Below are 25,336 nucleotides of genomic sequence, written 5' to 3' on the forward strand. Positions count from 1 at the left end.
AGTGCTAAGTTTCAAGAAGTTCAGTGAATAGAATAGAAACAATATTTTTCTGATTGTTTGGAGTGGAATAGATCTGCACAAGAAGAAAGTGAAACTAAGTGTGAGGAGGAAGGGGCTGACAGTCTAAGTTTCTTAAAATATATATATTTTGTTTAGCCAAATTAGTTAACAAACATGGATGTTTAAGCAAATCACATATGCTGGAATGTTATTGTTTCAGATGAATAAATCTATTTAAATTGTTATTAAGGTAATGATTATTTTTCTCCTTCCTAAGTACAACAGAAACGTTGTCCAAATATGAATGATTAACCTATTAAACTGGGGATAAAAAAACTAATATGAAAAGTTGTTATTCTAAAAATCTTCATCTACTTGCATATTAAAGTTATACCAGGAAGAATTAGTCTTTATGTAGAAAACTAGGATTTAAATCAAGCCTTACTGACTAGTGATTTAAATCGTGATTTAAATCAAATCCACCCTGAATACAAGCAAGCCTCCCAAAGGCAAAGGCATAATGGGACTTGTAGTTTCGCAACAGCTGGAGGGCCACCAGTTTGACACCCCTGTTTTAGAACAACCATTGACATGGATGTTACTACAATGTATACTATAGTGCACTGAGAAGATGAGCATGTTCAGGATTTACATACACTAAGTGTCTTGCTGTTTGTCATTCTTGTAATTCTTCCCCAGCAGAGAACTATTTCTGGCAATATGCTGCAGATAGAGATTGCTGCGCTCTGCAGGGAGATTGGGCTTTGCTAATTGCTCTGCTGTAGCTCCGACTAAGCATGGGGTGTCAGATCATTGCTGCTCTTACACAAAGCGTAGTGATCTTCACCTACAACATAATGACAAAGATGATGTTTTTTTTCTGTGGGAGGGTTAGAAATCTAAAGACAGGAAAACCATTTATCACATGACATAAAAAAACTACAAATGGGCTTTAAATGCAAACCCTGCTGTGTACCATCCAGAGAAAAAATGCGCCTAAACAGGCCTACAGAGGTCATGCCTAGAGCAGGGTCAGAACACATTCTACAGGTAAGGCATTCTCTAATACGGTTTCCTCCAATTAACAAGAAAAAAATGCCTTTACTGCCAATGGGAGCTCTTCAATCTGGCCACTGAAAGATTGGGATAGGACATAACAAAGAGTGGAATTTAAGGGCTCCTGTGTGACAGTCCAACTACTATGTGATGCACAAACCTCAAAAAGTGATAATAAAGAAAAAAAAAATACTTGACCTCCGAGTGAGTCAAATACCCCCTTTATTTGGCTTCATACACTCCCCCTCCCAGACACTGCAGATCACAGTGGGAGAATATTAGCTGCAGGGGCTGTGCTGTCAATCCAGAAAGCAGAGGCGGGGCTAAGTGTGGACAGGTGCTGACTTGACAAGCAACGTGCTTGTGAATTAGTGACAATGCTGACAGTCACACTGCAACAAATGCCTTTTCATCCCACTGTAGAGCAAGCAGGCACAGCCTACAAAAGGGTCATCAGAAAAAGCTACATAATGTGGACTTGGCAGGATCAACATTAAAGTGTTACTAAACCCACAACTGTAATATCAGTCTGTAGATGCAGTAAAGCATGCTTGTTATACTCACTGTGGGACCTAAGGGGTTAATCGTTCACATTGTGTAAAAAGGTTTTTGGTCCTGTCTTCTCTGATCCTCCCCTTCTACTGTCCCCAGTACATCTGCTGATAGTACAGAGCTCCAGGAGTCACTCTGCACATGCTCAGTTTAGTGTATATTGTTAGTTTTGTTTTTGTTTTTTTAATTTGGGAGGGTGCATGTGATCAGCACAGGACCAATTGGCACTGTCCAGGAAGTGGGTCAGGTGTTATGGAGCCCCACAGGACAGTCAGAGCAGAATGAAAACTCCTCCAAGCTTTAACCATCGCTCTGCTGGACACTGATAGAAGTCACAAGATTGCTATATAATGCTGATGAAAAAAGGTATTTAGCAGTTTATATTTACTAAAATAATTGCATTTCCATGTGCTGTGTACTGTGGGAGACCAGATATAGTGAATGCAGGGTTCGGGGAGACCAGATATAGTGAATGCAGGGTCCGGGGAGACCAGATATAGTGAATGCAGAGTCCGGGGAGACCGGATTTAGTGAATGCAGGGTCCGGGGAGACCAGATATAGTGAGTGCAGGGTCCGGGGAGACCAGATATAGTGAATGCAGGGTCCGGGGAGACCAGATATAGTGAGTGCAGGGTCCGGGGAGACCAGATATAGTGAGTGCAGGGTCCGGGGAGACCAGATATAGTGAATGCAGGGTCTGGGGAGACCAGATATAGTGAATGCAGAGTCTGGGGAGACCAGATATGTGAATGCAAGGTCTTGGGTTTAGTAACACCTTAATCTGTGAGACTTTGCAGGGGGACTAAAGAAGATGAACTTACAATTAAGTGTTGCAGCACATTTTTTTTATTTTTAAATAGGTGGCCATAATCTCAACTCAGAGAGAAGTCAGGGACACAGACACAGCTAAAGACTAGCAACACATGTACTTTAGTCTGTATTAGGACAGGCCTTTTCTTAGGACAGATCAGGTTCATATTAACATTGTGTGCAATGGTTACAAGTGCATTTATCCTTTAAGCATGTTCCAACTTTAAAACAAGACAGAGAATGCAAGAACTGACCTGCAGTTTGGTGGCTCCTCTGCTTCCCTTCCTCCGTGGTGGTCTCATTTTTCCCATTCCGCGAGCTGCGCTCAGCTCCTCCTCCAGTTCCATCTGCCCTGAGTCCATGGCTGGATCGGAGCAGCCAGGAAAGAACCAGTCATCCTCAATCAGTTTTGTGCCACAGGAAAAGCAGTTTTTTTTTTTTTTTTTTTTTTTTTACACATCATAGCTCCACTGAACCCCACCAGCCCACACTAACAACCCAGCACATTCATCTTGTGAGTTCCCCCTAGCCACACAGCACACTGCACAAGTCACCAAAAAGCTTTTTGACAGAACAGTGCCATGTTTTGCCAAACAACAACCGGACTTGCCTTGAAAACTGTTATGACGTGCACGTTAAATAATCTAGTCAATTAGAGGGAAGTACACAGGATCAGATCAATACAGATGATTACTCAGCATCGTATGCACATAAAAAATAAATCTCATTTTTAGTGCAATAAACAATGTCCGTTAATTCAGAGGAAGTAACATGACTGGGATGCAAGGCATCAAACAATGTAATTATGCAATAACCATTGGATTCATTTGTGACAGAAAAAATTATAGATCACTTTAAAGTCACACATTAGCAGTAAAAAGTGAATTTGTTGGAGAAAATTCTACAACTGTAGAAAGTACATTCCCATCTGTTTTGTGATCTGACAAAATGTTAATCTGGTGAGTAACATTTACCATGCAAAGCTTAGGGGAAAGCATGACTAAAACAGAAGCGAGATGTGTTTTGCTAAGTGCAAGCACCATTAGAGTATTCTAACTTGCAAATAAAAACCTTCCCGTCTTATTTTAACTGGAATGCAGAAAGTTTTCTCTTTTACCAGTCTTCAGCGTCTTGAAAGTGAGTTCAACTGCCATTTGATGGGCTTTTTACTACCATGGAGTATTTCATAAATATTCAATGTAACATAATTAGTAAAGTATTCATGTCCTTTGAGAGTAAAGTGTATGATGCAATCTGCCAATTACATTACCACAGCAGTGTTTGTTTTCCCCAAGTCCCCCAATGAAACAGTTTTATTAGCAATTGATCCTACTGGTAGGTCCATTCATTTTGCCATTTCTTTTAATAGGCTGGCAGTGCTATTTGTTTGCAAGTAAATCTCACAGCAATGTTGTCACCCTGGAAAGGGTAGTCTTAAATGGACATCTAGTTTTAAACAGACTTTAATTAAGAGGCAAACAAATAAAAAGATGGTCAAAAAAGGGGTCAGTTTTTTAAACCAGCATATAACATGAAAAAGAAAAAAAAAAAAGGACCCGATCACCCCATCCACACATTTAAAGTGGATGGCAGAATCCTTCCTACTGTGTCTTTGTAATCTGACAGCAGTGAGACTTCCCTGCCATCAGCTAGGGAAAATGTCACCAGCACACTGAGGATCACCCATATCGGTCCAAAAGTTTTAATAAACAATCATATAGTTACAGCAAATCAACGTTTCGGAGTCTCGCAGGACCATGGTCACATTCCTGATGAAGGGGTCCTGCGAGACGCCAAAATGTTGCCTTGCTGTAACTATGACCCATATTGGTGATTCTCGGTGTGCTGGTGACATTCTCCCTTGCTGATTCTGTTTGGTTCCAGACGACGGTCGCTGCAGCACCCACTTATACACACAGCCGTTTTTAACACAGGAACGTGTGCATTTGGATTATACACTTGCTTTCCCTGCTATCAGAACACACAGGTCAGTACTGCAGGCAACAGCATGCAGTGCTGATCGAGCGGAAATTTTCCAACAGGGCGGTTGAATAGAAGTCAATTGGTATATCAACTTCTGCTCAACCACAGTGCCCGTACATGGATCAAAATTCTGCCGGTCCTTGCTGAACAGGCCTTAATTCAATCCTTGTATGAGCAGCTAAAGCCTAAAGCCTTGGGAGACTTCACGTTTGCTGCCGAGACAAATCGAATCAGGCTGAGTGCTTCTCAGCCATTCACAGGAAGCCTTGTATTTTTACCAATATTTAAAAGGATTCTTCTGATAGCTTGAGGTGGATGGATGACATCACGCTTTTCACCTCAGCCAATTAGGGGAAGCCTTGTATACATTGATAAAAACACATGGCTTCTTATGAATGGCTGAGAGGTGCTCAGCCAAACTTGATTTTGTCTCGGCAGCAGACATGAAGTCTCATGAGATGCCATTGGAACACATCGCTGCATACTGGATGTAGCTGATGCTACATACAGTTTATACAGCACTGACAGCAGTGGCATCCCTTGGTGAAGTAAATTGTTTGGGCCAATTTGGCCCAGACAAACTATTTAAAAGTGGCAGTAGACACGGAGTTGAGCTTTAAGCCATATGAATAAATCCTGGCTGTTGTAGACAGCGCCCCACCGGTGTAATAGGTTTCTTTTTTCATACCTACATCTGTCTTTTGCTGGGCAGCTTAACCTGTTACGGGAAGTAGAAAGATAATGGATCTACTGGCAGTATCAACAAACAATAAAAAACTGTTACAGAGAAAAACAAAAAACTGCAGTGTTAAAACTAACACAGTCTAAGCACCAAGTTATTTGTTGGCCCTGTATTAAAGGATAAGTTCACCTTTGGGAACATGTTCCACCAATTTTTAGGGTGAATCATGTTCCCAATGTTGCAGAGGTGGCACGCTGCCCCCCCCCCCTCCCCATACTAGTGGCCACTTTTTAAAAACACAGCCACATTACCACATCATTCATTCCCATTGTTCTGTGAATGAATGTACTACAAGTCCCAATAGCCTTAGCAGCTGATGGCTTGTAGTTCTCTATGAACTACCATGGCGCTGTGGGGCGCTCTGGAGCACCGTGGTAATTCATTGAATCTTCTTGTCAGTATATCTGCTTGCTCGTGCATCCCGGCAGGTCTGCAGAAGATCTGCTGACGTCTGGTACAATGCTTTACAGGCTCCTGCAATTAAAAATAATAAATGCACATTTGTTTACCTGCAAAAAATGTGCATTTATTATTTTGGTCAAAAGGTGAACCTACCCTTTTGAAAGAAAAAAAAATAATAATAATAATAATATGCACCCATATCTGCAGAAAAAAAAAACTTGCTTTTGTTATTTGTTTGCATAAAAACCTGCAAAGCATTGCAACTATGATCAGTGGATCACCGCGGCAATACACAGACTCCTGCAGGCTTTTCTTCTACCTCTATGCCCATACGGAGGTATGGACTTTCGGTTATGGAGCTCTAGGAAGTGTCAATGGATTACGAATGTGATCGCCACACTTGTGTTCCATTGACAACTAAAAGTTCCTCTGCTGTTTTGGCTTGGCACCATATGAGAGGTTACGCCCTAAATATGGGTGTAACATGGTATAAAAGGTGGACTTGGCCTTTAATATACAGAAATTGTATATAATTGTCCAGTAGGCTTAGGTGAGACATCTATAATTGTATTGATTCAATATCCTGCACATTAGTTTATTTTGTTTCAGCAGAATGACTATAATAATAATAATAATAATAATAATACCAAATCAGCAAATCAGAAGATAAATGAAAAATGTCTTCCTTTAGCTTATGGCTGAACTCAGGTGCTACACAGATCTCGCTTCTGCTTTTAAAAATTGATGCAGAAATAAAAGTGGTTCTCCAACAGAATTGTTGTGCACGGCCTTCTTAATTTCACAAGTGCTGGGATCCGATGCCATGAATGATAAAATAAGTCATACATCAAGACTTCAGGGCACTGCACCAGATTCAGATTTCATTTCATTGATAGACTCTTATGTTAGAGAATCACACTGCATGAATTTATACTCCCCAACAAGCACAATCGATTAATACCAAGCAGACAAGACAGGAATGAGCTGGACAAACTAGAAGTTAGATGAAATCATAAACCAATGAGAAAGGACTGGTAATGAGGTTAAACAGAAAAGTAAATAAAAGCCAACTTGTGTGGTGTGGCCGGCTCTGCACTGCTGGCTGTTTCCAACTCCAGATAATGCTCTGAGGGGGAACGCATCAGCAGTACAGCGACAGCCGACACGATGAAAAGGAACCTGCATGCACAAAACTGATGGGAAACTATGTTCTCTGTGGCTGACCAAATCACAGTGTGGGGTAGAAGGATGGAGTGGAGTAATGCTGAGCATTTGGCTCGTTTAACGGTGAGACAAAAAAAAAACAAAACAAAAAAAAAAAAAAAAAAAAAAAGAAAATGGGAGTCATGCTCAGTTCGAACAGCTAAACCAACAAGATCAATCAACTAGAGACTGATATACTACTGTGGATTATAAGTGTGATAAAGGTGGAATTCATAAGAGATAACCTGTCCTCTTAAAATATCGTACTCATAAATGTGATACACATTATGACGTTTTTGAAATTTGATGGCTCTTTACACAAAAAAGTTGTCCTGACTCTCGGTTCTAGGTACCAATTTTAGGACATGCATCCTACATACCACTGCATTACAACAATCATCCTACTGAATTCCCCCAAATCACCTGGGAAAGCTATCTTCGATAAAACTTAAAGCGGTAGTAAAGCTTTAAAAAAGAAGAAAAAAAAGTTTCCCCCTGCAAAGCAATATAATAATGTGCTAGTATGCATTGCATACTAGCACATTATGAAAAACTTACCTTAAAACAAGGCCCTCCAGTGGCACGCTGTCACCGCTGACAGGGCTTTCATCTTCACCGGGGCTTCATTCCCGGTACGCGGGCCCCAGCCGTCTGACTGGCCGAGCCGCAATGATGTCACTCCTGCGCACGGAAAAAACTCTGAAGGAACGGCATACCAGTGACAGCACTGGCTGCAGCTCGATGGAATATCTCCTAAAGGGTACCTGTTTAGGAGATATTCATTTTACCTACAGCTATCTTTGTTATAAGGTATATATATATATATATATATATATATATATATATATATATATATTATATGTAAAAATCACAACAGCGAGTTTACTGCTTCTTTACAGTGGAATTCCACTCATCCTGTCAAAAAATAAAAGTCAGCCACTTACCTGTCCCTCAGTCCCGAGGTGTGTCCCCTACAGCCCGTCCTGTATTTCAGGAGGCCAGCATCTTCAGTGTGGGCACCCAACTGTGATAACTTGCGGCTTCACAGCCGGGTGCCCACTGTGCATCTGCGAGTAGCGCTGCGCTTCATGAATGGTCCTGTAGTCTTCTGGGAACTGTCACGTGTCCCAAAAGACTACAGGGAAGGAGGGAGGACACCTTCCGCTTCTGATTGCCTAGGCGATCAGACTGGAATTGGGAGCGGGTACCTGTCTAATTCGGGTACCCGCTCCCCTGCTCCCCAAAGGTGCCAATCATTAACGGGGAGCGGGGGAACAGTCCTTAAAGAGGAACTTCCCCTTTTGGTTGGAGCTCCGCTTTAAGGTATCTCTAAAGTCAATAATTCTATTTAAATTTGTCATTCCTTAATCTATTAAAAATTAAAAGTACACAAATGAATACAGCTCTGTAATCATTAATACATAATATGTATGGCTGGAATGTGAGGAAGAAGCAGCACAAAGAGCCAAATTAGGTAATGCACTCATAAGAAGCGGGTACCCGAATTTGACAGGTGCCTGCTCTCACTTCCGGTCCAATTGCCTAGGCGATCAGAAGCGGAAGGTGTCCTCCCTCCCTGTAGTCTTTTGAGACATGTGACAGGTCCCAGAAGACTACAGGACCATTCATGAAGCGCGGCGCTACTCACACATGCGCAGCGGGTACCCGGCTGTGAAGCCGCAAGCTATCACAGCCAGGTGCCCACACTGAAGATGCCATCCTCCTGGAATACAGGACGGCTGGTGAAACGGGCTGCGGGGGACACACTACGGGACCAAGGGACAGGTAAGCGGCTGTTTTTTAAAAGTCTGCAGCTACAGTTTTATTTTTTGACAGGGTGAGTGGAACTCCGCTTTAATGCTACTGCTCAGCCTATGCGCTCACTCTGTATAAAGCAATGTCAGGCAGTAGATGATTTTAAAAAAATTACTTTTTTTTTTTTTTTTTGATTATGAGGATGAAGGAGAATCGCAGACTCTATAGGTTAGATTTTCATCCAAAAATCAGGCCCGGGGTTTCTACTAAAGCTCCAAAAAAACATTTTTGTGCAAATATAGGTTATAAAAATTAAATAAAAGAATATTTCATAACGAGCATCAAACTAATTAATTATATCTTAAAGGTGACAGGGCCTCTTATGAATTAGACCTTGGTATCCTACAGTGATTTAGTGAAAACAGACCCAGAATAGCATGTATTAGAAAATCTAGCATTACATGTTAAAGCCCCAGCACCAGTTATGTTGATTTTGCATTAATAAAGATTATAAAATACCATAGACAAAAATAAGCTCATACATGGTCATAAAATAAGTGTTATATATAAAACAAGCCAGAAAGTCTTCCATTTGGATCAAGGCTGCAGGTAAGATGGCTGTACAGCAGGGGTGGACTGACCATTTGGAAACTCGGGCAATGCCTGAGGGCCTGGGGTCAGTAGGGGGCCCCATGAGATGCCCCTGGTACCTTTTTCATAGGCTTTTTTGAGTTTGGGCAAGAACACAGGGGCCCCATGATCCCCTATTGCCCTGGGGCCCCATGAGTTGTCAGTCCGCCCCTGCTGTACAGTTATCTGCTGAACGGAGATAAAACTACCTGAAGGTGTACTGAAGAAAGGAGGAAGCTGCTGCTGTTATTAACCTCTCCTTCCATCGTGTTGACCCCACATCTTAATACTGACCAAAACAAATACCCTCTAAACAAAACAGTGCAACTACCTTTCCTGCTGTCTGCACCCTCTAAATGTTGTTCAAGGGGAATGGCCTTCTGAAGTCTGCTGGGCTTTGGACACTTCCAGAAGTAGCAATCCCCTGGGTCCAAAGCAGCACTTACTGGTTCCTCTTGCTGACCTCCACATCATTACAGGAGTCAGCAAATTCGTGAAGGTCAGCAGGAGGAACCTTTAAGAGCTGTGGAAGCTAAGGAGATTTAAAATACTATTTCACTTGAACAAAGTAGAGTTCTTACACTTTTCTTGCAGAGTAATAATTTTGGCCTATATAAAAAAGTGCAATACCACTTCTATGGGTTCAATAAATTTTTCATAGTGAATGTCTGGGCAAAAAAACAAAAGAAAAACACATTCGGTACAACTCTACAGCGCACATGCACTTTGCTATGCTTTGGCACTTTAAAAAGTACAGAATAAGGATTTTTGTACTTACTGTAAAATCCTTTTCCATTGTGAACACAGAAGTCTTATACCTTTGGGCTATACTGCTGCCTACGGGAGGGTCTGGACAGTGGCAAATTAAAAAACAAACACAGGCCAATCCAGGGTATAGCTCCTTCTACTACCAGCATGCACTTTTGCAGCAAAGCAGAGCATACAAAACAGTGTGCTTACAGTGTAAAGCACGCACACAGTTAACCCTTTGATCGCCCCACATATTAACCCCTTCCTGCCCAGTGCCATTAGCACAGTGTCAGTGCTTTTTATTAGCACTGATCACTGTATTGGTGTCACTGGGGATGTCAGCGACACCAAGTCAGTTCCCCCTCAGTGTCAGAATACCTGCCGCAGTCCCGCTATAAGTCGCTGATTGCTGCCATTACAAGTAAAAAAAAAAATTCCAGTATATATACCACCATTTGTAAATGCTACAACTTTCATGTAAACCAATTAATTTACATGTATTGGGATTTTTTTTTTCTGCAAAGACATATAGCAGATTACATTTTGGCCTAAAGTTATGAAGTTTGATTTTTTTAAACTTTTTTACTGCATGTTTAATAGCAAAAGGTAAAAAATAGTTTTTTTTTTTTTTTCAAAGTTGTCGGTCTTTTTGTTTACAGCGCAAAAAATAAACACACAGATGATCAAATATCACCGACAGAAAGCTCTATTTGTGGGGGAAAAAGGACATAAATTTACTTTGGGTGCAGCGTTGCATGACTGCGCAAATCTCAGTTAAAATAATGCAGTGCCGCATAGCAAAAAATGGCCTGGTCAGGAAGGGGGTAAGTCCTCTGGAGGGTTCAGACTTTTCAGTGTCCCTCAATGGAAGAAAAAATGCTTTCCAAAAATCCAGAAAGTTCCTATCTTCCAGTAGCGAGTTGACAATGCTAACTCTGCTGCACCAAAATGCCCGTGTAGCCAGCTAGGTCTCTCCTGCTGGACTACAGAACACACCACGGACATAAGAGAGGTAAGTGTTCTGAAATCCAGCAGATGAGAACTGAACAGGGCTGACAACACTGCTTGCAATTTAAAATCAGCAGAGGTAGAGTTATACGCTTACTAAAGGAAGTTAGGAGGTTCCTAGATTTTTTGCAGATTTTAACAGCTGTGTTTTTTTTTTATTATTTTGCCCAGACATACACACTAAAGTAACCTGTAGACATTACAGAGTGCTCAGACAGTCCTTGCATGCTATGACAAAAAAAAAAAGGTTTTTTTTTTTTTTTGTTTTAAAGATCTAGACATGCATGATTATATTGCATGCAAATATCTTTCCACTCAAGAGAAAATTCAGGCTGCTCTAATTTCAAGGGAACAATGACAAACCAAATGGTCAATGGATACCCACTGCTGAATTCACAGATGATTATTTAATTCCTTAAAGGAAAAACTGCTGCCTATTGGCCAACACTGCACTGTGAACTGACCGATGACATGCTAGGGAAGGCAAGGTATGGTCTGTTCTCTACAGCTGTGAGAAAGTGATACCCAGCACTTAGGAAATGAGCTCAGTGAAAGATAATGGACAGTATATGGCTCGCATCCAGACACATGTAACTGAACAGTGACATTTTATAATGAATTGGAAATAGGAGAATTTACCTTCTCTCTCCTCTTCTATCTGTGCCATCCTAAGAGCCATGGCAGACGTCTCTTCCCGCTCCGGTGTTATGTCACTCTCTGCACTCATTTCATGCCATTCCAGGAGCTGGTTCTGCATCTCATCAACGCTGCCTGACTCGCTGGTCTGCAACCGAAACAAAAGTATGCTGATGGTGTAACACAACCCCATGTCACTGTAATGCTGATAAACAGTTTTAAAATCCCAGTCCCTCTTGTGAAACCTCCAACATCCCTCCCCCCAACAGGTAAAAAGCTTCATAAATTCTGTGGGAAAGAATTCCTGCATTCGGGGAGATGGAAGGTGCTTGCCAATGAGCTTGTGAATTACTTCATGACTTTTACCCGGCAAATCTGGGGAACGTTCAGAAGTGTTTTCATATGAACGCATTGTGACTGTCACTTTTGGCTGTTTTTCGGGTTTAAGGTGGACATACAGTTGAGATGCAAACAGCAAAACCACAGAAGTTGAAGATATCAAACTGTCCATCAAGCCTACATCAACAATATTGCTGACAATGTGTCCTAATTTCTGTGTTTCAAATATATATAGACAATGACTGAAAAAAAGAGATCATGTATATTCCAAGATATTCCTCAATCCATTATAAACATCAGCTAATTCAGCCAATTTGTGAGAGGTACATGAAGGCATATCTAGAACATTCCCTGACAGGAGAAAACCTTTTTTCAGGTTATCAAGAGCGGTCTTTGAAACAGAGTTAGGTGTTTTAGACATACAGTGAGGAACAGAAGTATTTGAACACCCTGCAATTTTGCAAGTTCTCCCACTTAGAAATCATGGAGGGGTCTAAAATTCATATTGTAGGTGCATTCCCACTCAGAGACAGAATTTAAAAAAAAAAAATTCAGGAAATCACATTGTATGATTTTGAAAGAATTTATTTGTCTTGCACTGCTGAACATAAGTATTTGAACACCTGAGAAAATCAGTGTTAATATTTGGTACAGAAGCCTTTGTTTGCAATTACAGAGGTCAGACGTTTCCTGTAGTTCTTGACCAGGTTTGCACACACTGCAACAGGGATTCTGGCCCACTCCTCCACACAGATCTCCTCTAGATCTGTCAGGTTTCGGGGCTGTCACTGAGCAACACAGAGTTTCAGCTCCCTCTAAAGATGTTCTATTGGATTTAGGTCTGGAGACTGGCTAGGCCACTTCAGAACCTTGATATGCTTCTTACGAAGCCACTCCTTGTTTATCCTGGCTGTGTGCTTCAGGTCATTGCCATGTTGGAAGACCCAGCCACGACCCATCTTCAATGCTCTGACTGAGGGAAGGAGGTTGTTGCTCAAAATCTCACAATAAATGGCCCCATTCATCCTTTCCTTAATACAGTGCAGTCGTCCTGTCCCCTTCGCAGAAAAGCACCCCCAAAGCATGATGTTACCACCCCCATGCTTCACAGTAGGGATGGTGTTCTTGGGATGCAACTCATCCGTTTTCCTCCAAACACGACGAGTGAAGTTTAGACCAAAAAGTTCTACTTTGGTCTCATCTGACCACATGACTTTCTCCCATGCCTCCTCTGGATCATCCAGATGGTCATTGGCAAACTTCAGACGGGCCTGGACATGTGATGACTTGAGCAGGGGAACCTTCCGTGCAATGCATGATTTGAAACCATGACGGCGTAGTGTTCTACCGACAGTGACCTTTGAAACTGTGGTCCCAGCTCTCTTCATGTCATTGACCAGCTCCTCCCTTGTAGTTCTGGGCTGAGTCCTCACCTTTCTTATCATCAGTGATACCCCACGAGGTGAGATCTTGCATGGAGCCCCAGTCCGAGGGACTTAGCCTTTTCCATTTTCTAACAATTGCTCCAACAGTTGATCTATTTTCACCAAGCTGCTTGGCAATTGCCCCGTAATCCTTTCCAGCCTTGTGGAAGTCCACAATTTTGTCTCTGGTGTCTTTTGACAGCTCTTTGGTCTTGCCCATGGTAGTAGTTGGCGTCTGACTGACTGTGGGGTGGACAGGTGTTTTTAAAGAGCTCAGAGAGGTGCTACTAAGTTAGATTAATGAGTGGAGTAGAGGTGGACTTTTTAAAGGCACAGTAACAGGTCTTTGAGAGCCAGACGTCTTCCTGTTTCTTAGATGTTCAAATACTTATGTTCAGCAGTACAAGACAAATAAATTCTTTAAAAATCATACAATGTGATTTCCTGAATTTTGTTTTTAAATTCTATCTCTCAGAGTGGGAATGCACCTACAATGTGAATTTCAGACCCCTCCATGATTTCTAAGTGAGAGAACTTGCAAAATCGCAGGCTGTTCAAATACTTCTGTTCCTCACTGTAGGTCTGTACTGAGTGTCCTGTGAGCTTTGGAGAAAGGGTCCTCCACTCTCTTGAGGGATCCAACCATCCTAGCTTGTTGTGTAGAGTCATTTGACACTTGTTAAAGTTGTTTATGTAGAATTAAGAAAACTTGTGAAGCCAAAGGAAGGTCTAGAGTAGTGACCAGCTCAAGAAAAGTAGAAGTGAGAGAAACAAAAGGAGGAAGAGAGGGAAGGAGAGCACACAAAAAGGGTGCTGGGCTGAGAGGAAAAAGCTGTGGGTGGAAGGAGAGGATAGTTGGGGAAGTGGGAAGAACGCAAAGGATAAAGCTTCATAGCAACTCATTGATGGACTCCAACAACATACGCAATTCCGTTGTTTGGAAATCCACCCAATAGAACCAGGTTTTACACACTGGTTCTTCCGCATGACTTGCTCCCGCCATCAAATCTCCCATGGTCTAAATTGAATTCAAGGTGGTTAACAATAGACTGATTGCGGGAGGGGTGTACTGTTTTGCCATCACAGCCAAGTGCACACATTTTCTGTGTGGAGTAGATGAATGAGGTGTGATTTCTTGTAGCGCTTAAAGGGTAACTCCACTTTCGTAGGGAAAAAAAAAATTAACAAATAAAAAAAAAAAAAAAGATAATTCATCACTTACAACTGTGACACAAGTCATATTGTAATTGATTTTTTTTTTATTATTTTGCCTTTTAAATCTACAGCGCTGAAAAATTAAATGTATAATGTCTACCTGGAGGTATTCTGTACACAGATGGTGCACAGAACCCACTCCAGAAATGTAATTTCCACAAAACCCCCTCCAGAAATGTAATTTCCACAGAGCCCCCTCCAGAAATGTAATTTCCTGTGTGTGTGATTGGCGTAATGATTTTCCCAGAAGTCTGCACTAAGATACAAATCAGATTTTGAGCCTCCCCTGCAACAAAAATGTAATTTTTGGTGTGATACTCTTAAAGGGAAATAACATCTAAAAAAGGGATGCAGACCCTGCAGCCTTCCTCATTAGAGCCCCGCAGGTACAGCAGCCGATTGATAATTATGAAACCACTCTCATTAGATTCACTTTGTGCACATGGACACAGACAAACAGCAATTTCTTCAGAACAACAAAAAGTAGGAATCTACAACAAAGAGGAAAGTTTTTTTTTCTCAACAAAAGTGGAGTTACTCTTTAAATGGTAAAATAAGGGAGGTGGAGGACTGCTCCCCAACTGAACCTTAGAAATGAATCCACTTTGTCCCCCAAGTCACGTAACACAGGGCAGTTCCACAAAATATGCAACAGGACCCCCTCCGGTTATGGTCTGCTACACATTAACGTCTATAGTTTTGGATTGGAATGTCTAGAAGGCCCATGTGGGTGTGCTTGTCTGGTGTCCACAAACCATTGTCCATTTCATGTACCTTTTCATTGACTTTCAAACTCATCCTTCCAGCAAAAAAAAAAAAAATATATAAAAATATTTCCTTGTATAAAGCAATACGAAGTCTATAGCCAGGTCCAAGCTCTATTACATGGAGAGGAGTGCTTAGCCTTACATAAATATACTTTTGTGAAAGCTGATATATTCATATGTTGTGGGGTTGCAGAAATTCATCAGGAAGGCAAATTAAAGACATATAAAGATACCAACAATTGGCTGAAACTGTCTGTGCTGCCAGCTATCCCTGCCTACCACCTACTGTATCTTCAGTTTCTTTCATTAGAAAAAGCATGTTGCAGGTTTGGTGTAATTCTATATAAAGACAGTGCAAGCTGAATTTCCAAAACAAATAATATGATGAAACTTTAGGACAGGTATAGTGAAATGAATAGACAACTATTCAGCAAATCAAGTCAGGTAACACCAGTGAGATAAAGATTACCATACAGTAAATAGTGAAATGCAGTCTGAAATATGAGCGGTTTACCTGGGAATCGGCTCTCTTTGCAACCTGTTCAAGGTCAGCCTGCAGTTTTCTTTGTTGTTCTTCATAAACTACAAGTTTGGCTAGGAGTTGCTCTAATGTAATTGAACAAGGAAAAATAAAATGAGGCCTTCTTAGATTTTATAAGTATAGGTATAATACACAACAAGCAGGAGCTTAAAGATACTGGACACATCAAATTTTCAAAGCCGAATGTGAATCTTTACTTTTTCCATTCACTCCCATTATGTTCTTTTTGGCTACTGAGGGAAAAATAGATGCCCAGTGCTATGAAAAGAAATGCCACTTCCTACCATGTTACACCATGGTACTTAGCTGGTTAGGCATGGGAAGATGTGGATTGGGGTATGCAAGATGTCAGATTCTGAGGCTGGACTTAAATAGAGCTTTTCAGGTTGCTCTGCACTGGCAAAGTACAAATTGGAAAGTTAAAGCAACAAATTTATGCCTCTTGGGCACTAGTATGAACTTTGTGCTTGAGTTCCCAAATGATCCACCAGCCATAGCAAACATCTACCCATAAGGTTTTTATGTACGGGTTTTACGAACGCCTCGGTTAACGTCATTTTTGGTTTAGGAATGAAAATCCATTGAAAATAATGCCTCGGTTTACGAATTTTTTTCGCAATACGAAGTGTATGTCAGTGTCGGTTTTTAAATGCAATTGCCGGCTTTTTTTTTTTCTTCACTATAGCTCACAGAATTAGCTGTCACTTTCCCCGGAGCTAAAGGAAACTTTGTTTCTTTAAGAAACAGAAAGGAAACATTGTTTCTTTTAACTTGGGGAAATAAACTAAAAGGAAACTTTCTCTTTTAGCTGGGGGGGAAAGTGACAGCCGATTCTCTGAGCTATAGTGAAGAAAAAAAAATGCCGGTAATTACATTTAAAAACCGGCACTGACATATAGTGACAGCAACTTTTTTTTAACTTTTTTTCTGACCTCCAGAACGGATTAATTGGTTTTCAATGCATTCCTATGGGAAACCGCGGTTTCAAATTTTTCGCAATACGAAACGTCCCAGAGAACGTATTAAATTCGTAAACCAAGGTACACCTGTAAATCATAGTGAATGCAACAGGGGAAGTGGCAATACTCCAAGGCAAGAACACAGTCCAAATCTGTGGCCTAGGGATTTTGCATTTAGAAATATCCAATAGATTTAAATCTGAACAAACTAGCTTACAAAAATTGTAAAATAAAAAAAAAAAAAGCACACCCCCCCCTTTCAGCTTCATATATTTACCATTGAACACTTGCAAGTCGGCAACAGATTGCAGCTTAATCTCTAAACCTCTCTTCTCTTCTTCCAGCTCTGCAACATAAGCGCTCAACTGTGACAAGTCCTGGTTCCTTGCTTCAGCCTACAAACAAAAGGAGAGCTAACAGTTATAGGAAGGATGAAAACGCATGCTTTTGAACACAGAGTATACTATAAAGGGTATACTGCAGTACAAGACTGAATGTTGGAAGAACAGAGGGACAGAGATACAGTTATACAGATTCTACCAGGTCTAAGAATCAGGCAGAAGTGGGAGTAAGAGAACAGTTCAAAAACAGGGCAAATGATAGGGGTACTTGTACAATTTTTAGTTCTTCTTCCAGCTGCCTGATTCTGGACTTTGACCATGCCTTCATTTTAAGGAACTTAGCCTCTGATCTACTTGCCTCTTCTGTCTTCAACTTTACTTTCTCTGAAACAAAAACAAAAAAAAGAAAGAAAAAGAAAAAAGTTGAGTTTTTAGTAGGTTAGCAGTTTAAATAAGCAGCATTTTTATTATAACCTATAGATTTGTACTTGCCCTTGCAGCCTCTGAAAAAGTGCCAATAAAATGGATTACCTTTCCTAAGGATAAGTCCTGTAAACCAGCAGCATGGCCTGGGGCTCCATGGCTCTGTGTGTACATCCTGCTATTTACTGTATAGCCGTATCCCAGGAGATAGCTGCTTAGTCAGCAAAAAAGCGGATTTTCTCTTGCCCTCCCAGCACCCTCACGAGGTGGTTATAGCAAAGCAGTATATAAAATCAGAGCCAGGTAATGTTGCTGTAAAATATAAATACTTGGCAATTTTTTTTCTAGGGGGTACACAGTGGGGTCGATTTACTAAGCACTAGAAATTCTGAAGGACCCTCTGCACACTGGTATATACCCTTTCAAGCAGACTCTGCAATAAATAGGGATATTTAGTTCACACATATTGCAATACATGTTTAAGCGGCCAACTGCGTCAAAGTAATCCCTCTATGGCCAGTCCTACTCTGCTCTGCCTACGCAAATGCTACTGTGGACACAATGCCAACATAGGGGAAAAGAAAGTAGGGGAGAGCTACCAGGTTCAGGTCTGGCTACTGACCCACAATACAACAAACAAGGCATACCTGTGCTCAAATCCCAATAGCTAGTACCATAGAGGGATTACTTTGACGTAGTTGGCCCCTTAACCACTAGCCTACCGGGCACTTATACCCCCTTCCTGCCCAGGCCAATTTCCAGCTTTCAGCGCTGTCGCACTTTGAATGATAATTGCGCGGTCATGCAACACTGTACCCATATTAAATTTTTTGCATTTTTTTTGTGACAGATAGAGCTTTATTTTGGTGAAATTGAATCACCTTGGGGTTTATTTTTTCTTAAACAAACCAAAAACCACTGAAAATGTTTAAAAAAAAAAAGTTTCTTAGTTTTTGTTATAAAATTTTGTAAATAAGTGATCTTTCTCCTTCACTGATGTGCGCCAATGAGGCTGCAGTGATGGGCACTGATGGACACTGATAGGTGGCACTGATGGGCATTGACAGGCATCACTGAAAGGCAGCACTGATAGGCGGCACTGATGCACAATGATAGGCGGCACTGACTGGCAGCACTGATAGGTGGCACTGATTGGCGACACTGAAAGGCAGCTCAGATGGGCACTGATATGTGGCACTGATGGACACTGACAGGTGGCGCTGTTGGGGCTACACAGATCATGAGGGCACACTGATCATCAGTGTACATGTCCCCTCCGAGGAATGCCGACACACTGACAGCTCGTGAGGAGATAAATGCTGATAACCGGCATTTCCCTGTTTACATGTGATCGGCTGTGATTGGACACAGCTGATCACATGACCGAGCCGACATCTTCGGCTCTTTCCATGGATCGGTGATCCGCTGTGTCCAAGGGACACAGCGCACCGCCGATTACCGCACTTCGGGAGCCGCGCATGCGTGGTTAGAATGGGAGGACGTCATATGACGTCCTCCCAGAACGAGAGAACCACATTGCGTCCATCATATTACTATATGGCGGGCAGGAGGTGGTTAAACATGTATTGCAATATGTGTGAACCAAATATCCCTATTTATTGCAGAGTCTGCTTGAAAGGGTATATAGCAGTGTGCAGAGGGTCCTTCAGAATTTCTAGAGTTAATATGTGGTTACACCTCTTTAGCACCTGATGGATAAATGCATGCTATTGGTATTGGGATTTGAGCACAGGGATCTCTTGTTCGATTCACTAAGCACAAGCAAGTGCACCTGAAAGTGCACTTCAAATGCAGTAGTTTAGAATTCGAGGGGAAGCTCTGAAATGAGGCGAAGCTCTGCTAATTTCTTTAATCCAATCATGTCCAAGCAAAAATGTTTGTGTTTTTTTCATTTCTCTTGCATGTCCCCCTCAGATCTAGAGCAACTGCACTTTCAGTGCACAGCCCATTTGCCTTTAGTAAATCAACCCCAGTGTCTTAATTCCTAGTATTTCTGCAGTTACAATATAAAAATGGAACTAAAAAAACCCTGTACTTTAATAAAAAACTTTATGCTGTGTAAAGTGTAATGTGTTAGGCCTTATCACACGGGCTACAGTTAGTTTCTGCAAAGCTTTCGGAAAGCTTCAAACAACTTTGTTGAAGCCTTTAAAAGAACTCTTCGGTTCCAGTTTGGGAATATAAAACACAGACGGGCAGGGCCACACAGTAAAGCATTCAGGAGCTAGAATGAAGAGAAGTATTTTACTGAAAGAGCTTTATCGAGGGGGTGAGGATATGAATAAAAACTTCTCTATAAGTTGTTCCTTAAATCAAGCTTTGTATTTTATGGATTCTGACAATCTTAGAAAATTCCCCAACCCTGTCCCTAATTTCTTGCACCTGCCTTTGAACACCGATGAATTCTGGTCCACATGAATCCAATTTATCAAACACTGTTTGTGTTATTTATACCAATCAGTTCTAAACAAACTGAATAAACAATTTAAAATAGTTCCTATGGATGAAGCCCCTTTCACACAGGGCGGACTCCATTCGGATCAGCAAGGGATCTACTCACAGATCCCCTGCTGATCAGAGCAGAGCGAGTGGATGACAGATCCTTGTCCATTCAGACACGGACAAAACCCACTCTACACTGTTGGTGGTCAGATGTAAACAGACTCCGAAGTCCATTTACACCTGACTGCCCTCTGATCGCATCCACTTAGATAGAAGGGGACGGATCCTCTTCCATTTCTTTTTAGTGGAAGAGATCAGTTAGGAGGTAGGCGGCACATGGACCAGCCAATCAGGTCTGCATTAGGAAAACTGACAGGCAGACCTGATCAGATCACCAGTGTGAAAGGTGCCTAAAACTATATCAAATCGCCGGGTAAGTGATTACCTTGTAACTTGGTCATTTCCTGCCCTGCTGCCTCATAGGATCCAGTTCCGACTTCTCCTGGGCTCACCAGGCCTTGCAGTTGTCCCTGAAGTTGTTGGATGGTCTGGAATTTTTCCTGCATTTCCACTTCGTGCTTTTCCTGGATATCTTGTAGTGTCCTACTGTGGTGGTCATTCAGAGTACGCATTTCTGTCTCATGTCTCTCCATCATGTCCCTGAGCTGAGCTCTCATGATGTGCTTTTCTGCATCCAGTTTAGACTGGAGGTTCTCTTTTTCTGATAGAAGACGTCTGCATTTTTCATTCATTTCCTGCAATATCAAACAAGTCACCTACTGTTTAATATTTGTGATAGTGCCTATTCAAAGACCAACCATCTTATGCTGAAATTATGAAAACACAAAAGGAAATAAACTGAACATGCATGGACCAGAACTCAATAAGTGAAGATTTGTGATCTTCAGGTATAATACATTTTTATTAAAGGTTTAGAAATGTAGTTATACAGTTGTGTTCAAAATAATAGTGTGTTGAGAAAAGTGAATAAAGCTGAAAATCCTTCTAATAGCTTTTATTTCCATACACACAAATGCATTGGGAACACGACACGTTCTATTCCAAATCAAAACATGAAGAAAAACAGATCAAATTTTTTTGTTCCTCTAAAAAATTTGAAAAAAAAGTGAATATTAGACGGTTCAAAAAAATAGCAGTGTTTGTATTCTTCTTTACAAACTCAAACATTCACTATATAAACTGAAAAATGTTTGAAGATTTTGCTTTCCTTTGAATCACTTAATGAATATTTGGTTGTAGTCGCACTGTTTCTGAGAACTGCTGTACATCTGTGTTGCATGGAGTCACCCAACTTCTGGCCCCTGTGATCAGGTATTCCAGCCCAGGATGATTGGACTACATTCCACAGTTCTTCTCTATTTCTTGGTTTTGCCTCAGAAACTGCATTTTTGATGTCACCCCACAAGTTTTCTATTGGATTAAGATCCGGGGATTGGGCTGGCCACTCCATAACGTCAATCTTGTTGGTCTGGAACCAAGATGTTGCACGTTTACTGGTGTGTTTGGGGTCGTTGTCTTGTTGGAACACCCATTTCAAGGGCATTTCCTCTTCAGCATAAGGCAGCATGACCTCTTCAAGTATTCTGATGTATTCAAACTGATCCATGATCCCTGGTATGCGATAAATAGGCCCAACACCGTAGTATGAGAAACATCCCCATATCATGATGCTTGCACCACCATGCTTCACTGTCTTCACAGTGTACTGTAGCTTGAATTCAGTGTTTGGGGGTCGTCTGACAAACTGTCTCCGGCCACTAGACCCGAAAAGAACAATCTTACTTTCATCAGTCCACAAAATGTTGCGCCATTTCTCTTTAGGCCAGTCAATGTGCTCTTTGGCAAATTGAAACCTCTTCAGCACATGTCTTTTTTCCAACAGTGGGACTTTGCGGGGGCTTCTTGCAGATAGCTTGGCTTCACATAGGCGTCTTCTAATTGTAACAGTCCTCACAGGTAACTTTACACCTTCTTTCATCTTTCTGGAGCTGATTGTTGGCTGAGTCCTTTCCATTTTGGCTATTCTTCTATCCATTTGAATGGTAGTTTTTCACTTTCTTTCACTTCTTTCAGGTTTTGGTTGCCATTTTAAAGCATTTGCGATCATTTTAGCTGAGCAGCCGATCATTTTCTGCACTTCTTTATATGTTTTCCCCTCTCCAATCAACTTTTTAATCAAGGTACGCTGTTCTTCTGAACAGTGTCTGGAATGACCCATTTTCCTCAGAATTTCAGAGAGAAATGCACTGTAACCAGCATGTACAACATTTGCTGCCTTCCTTCCTTAAATAAGGGCAATAATTGCCACCTGTTTTTCAAAGAATGAATGACCTCACTAATAGAACTCCACACTGCTATTATTTTGAACATGCCCCTTTCCATTACACAGAATCAGCAGCATGCATGTCATGACTGTTGGGTCTGTTGGATTTCTATTACTCTACTACACCTGCTAGTAAATTATTTGCCATGTAGAAATATCATTTCTACCAAAAACAGTGATTGATCAGGTTAGTGATGTCTGACTGCTATTATTTTGAACACAACTGTACAATGAAGAATGAGGTATAGTGTTTCACAACAGCTTGTAAATACGTTACAATGCAAGAAGTGTTCATAATTTTACATCTGAGATGAGTAAAAGGTACAGAAGGCTACTGGGGTTTTATTTAACCATAATTATGTCAGAGAGCAATCCTCGTACCAGTAAAGAATGGGCAGCAGGACTGTGTTCCTCATGAAGATTTGTTATCTTAATGGGAATATTTAGAAATGTCAATTGCACCTAAGCAGTATCCTGAGAAATGTCATTTTTGTCCTTTTAAAGAGGTAGTCAACTGCCACACACAAAAAAAAAAAAATCATGCCCCTGCAGGTTTATGTTGTAATGTACTAGTATGCACTGCACACTAGCACATTAGGACAGACTTACCTGGACACGGAGTCCTCCAGCACAGCGCTGTCAAGGCTCCCGAGCACATCCATCTTCACCCGGCACGGGTATGCCGTCCCTTCAGAGCACATGTGCTGGTGATGTCACTGGCTGAATGCTGTGTAAATATCTCCTAAACAGTGTAAGTTTAGGAAATATTCACTATACCTACACGGTAAGGTATAGCCTTTCCTGTAGGTACAAGTTTAAAAAAAAAAAAAGAAAGAAAAGTGTACTTCCTGTGTCTAGAGCTTCATAGCCGTGTATCATCAGTGACAGATCATCTAAACACTATTACATCTGGCTAGTCTCATGAGATTTGGTGTGGTCACTATTGTGCTGCTCATTGTTCTCTGTGCTGGAGTGGTGACTGTACCTGAGGTTACGGAATACATACATCTCCCTGCTTCTGTTTCAATCATTGTGTGGATCTCTGCTTCCACCTCCTCTCCTGCTTGAACATTCCCCCCTCATCCCAGCTATTAGGGACACAGCAGTGACATGTGAAGCAAAGATAGCCACTTCCATGCAGACATAGTGCAAAACAAGTAAAAGCAAGCCAATAATGAAGCAAAGAGGTGCAAGGAGTCCGGAGGCAAAAGTGGTTAGTCATTGGCCCTCTACTTGTCTTTTCTGGGCACAACTACCACAGCACTGGTTCTAGGTTCTTTTAAAACTCTGCAAATAGACCATCTTTAACAGAAGCAGAACCTGTATTAACCCTTATTAGAAATATAAGTAGATTCAAAATAAAGCAAGTTGGCTTCATTTATTTAAAGTAGAACTACAGGTAAAACATTTTTTTACATTTTGAATGAAGGGAGGGTTATAACCCGTCAGTTTATTTTCTTGCCATCTGTGTCCCATTGGGGAGATTTACCTTCACTTTCTGTCCTATAGCCAAAACAGGAAGTGAAAGAAAATCCGTGAAAATTAAAGGAATGCCATGGGGACCCCCAGGTCCCCAGAACTAGTGTCCCTCTTGGAAGATTTCCCCTTTCCCCTCTATTACTTTTCTGGGGAAAACCCGAAATGTGTGGGTTTTCTTTTACTTTAACTTTTGATAATAGTGGTGAACAGGACAAATAGAGAGGCACAGACAGCAATATAAACCAAATAGGTGTTCTAATCCCCCTCTTTATATGTAACGACCTGGTCTCTCCTCAGACACCACCATGTGGATCTACAAACTTTGTTATCTCCTAAAGAAGTGAATGCCGATTCATGAAATGCATAGAGATTCTATGTAGAGAACTTGTGTTATGTAGTTCATGGATCATATTGATCACGGGTGTCAAACTGGCAGCCCTCCAGCTGTTGCCAAACTACAAGTCCCATGAGGCATTGCAAGATTGACAGTTACAAGCATGACTCCCAAAGGCAGAGGCATGATGGGACTTGTAGTTTCGCAACAGCTGGAGGGCCGCCAGTTTGACACCCCTGATATAGATCATGCATTTTTACTTGTATATAAAAATTAAGTTTGATGTATCATGTATATCGATTTTTGTAGCCTGTTTTTAATAGGTTTTTTTTAAATAAAAAAAAGTGACTTTTTAAAATATAGTCTGTGTGCCTCGTAAAGTTCCTTGGGCAACTTCTTTATTTTCTTTATTAATGTATTTGGGACTGAGTCGCACCTTATGCACATTCACGAATCCCTTTCCACTCTGTCCAAAACTAAAAAAATGCTTTTACTTATACTTCAAGCACTTTAGAGAAGAACTGTCTCAACAATCTGTCCTATAACAATTACAGGCTTACCTCGGTTTACGAACGCCTCGGTTAATGTAATTTTCGGTTTACGAATGAAAATCCATTGAAAATAATGGCTCGGTTTATGAATTTTTTTTGCAATACAAACAGATTCATTGGTTTTCAATGCATTTACAAATTTTTTTTTAATCATGTCCCTGTACAGTATGTATGCCTTTAAAGTGCACTTTATAAAGAGTTTTGAACAGAGAAGACTTTTGAATTTTTTCTGACCTTCGGAACGGAATAATTGGTTTCCAATGCATTTACAAATTAATTTTTAATCATGTCCCTGTACAATATTTATGCCTTTAAAGTGCACTGTATAAAAAGTTATGAACAGATAAAACTTTTTTTTTTTTTACTTTTTTCTGACCTCCGTAACGGATTTAAACTGGTTTTCAATGCATTTACAAATTTTTTTTTAATCATGTCCCCCCTGTACAGTATGTATGCCTTTAAAGTGCACTTTATAAAGAATTTTGAACCAATAAAGTACCTTTTTTTTTAAACTTTTTTCTGACCTCCGGAACGGATTAATTGGTTTTCAATGCATTCCTATGGGATACCGCGGTTTGGTTTACAAATTTTGCGCAATATGAAAAGTACCACAGAACACATTAAATTT

The 25,336-nt window shown here is 40.9% G+C and overlaps 1 protein-coding gene across 4 annotated transcripts in view; it reads right to left on the reverse strand.

The window, feature by feature from the left end:
• The window catches only part of LOC149456718 (uncharacterized), a 147,384-nt gene that overhangs the window by 80,701 nt on the left and 41,347 nt on the right, over positions 1 to 25,336 (reverse strand). For 3 of the 4 annotated variants that reach the window (XM_089684607.1, XM_089684609.1, XM_089684606.1), the window contains exons 10-15: positions 20,446 to 20,755; positions 17,389 to 17,498; positions 17,051 to 17,168; positions 15,788 to 15,879; positions 11,532 to 11,676; positions 2,674 to 2,783 (exon numbers count right to left, since the gene is read on the reverse strand). In XM_089684607.1, coding sequence (XP_089540733.1) covers positions 2,674 to 2,783; positions 11,532 to 11,676; positions 15,788 to 15,879; positions 17,051 to 17,168; positions 17,389 to 17,498; positions 20,446 to 20,755 — 885 coding nt within the window. The remainder of the gene's footprint in view (positions 1 to 2,673; positions 2,784 to 11,531; positions 11,677 to 15,787; positions 15,880 to 17,050; positions 17,169 to 17,388; positions 17,499 to 20,445; positions 20,756 to 25,336) is intronic. The other variant, XM_089684608.1, reaches the window with a different exon arrangement.

The sequence above is a fragment of the Staurois parvus genome, unplaced genomic scaffold, assembly GCF_062004578.1.
Source record: "Staurois parvus isolate SC_StPar_1 unplaced genomic scaffold, SC_StPar_1.0 ptg000350l, whole genome shotgun sequence".
NCBI lineage: Eukaryota > Metazoa > Chordata > Amphibia > Anura > Ranidae > Staurois > Staurois parvus.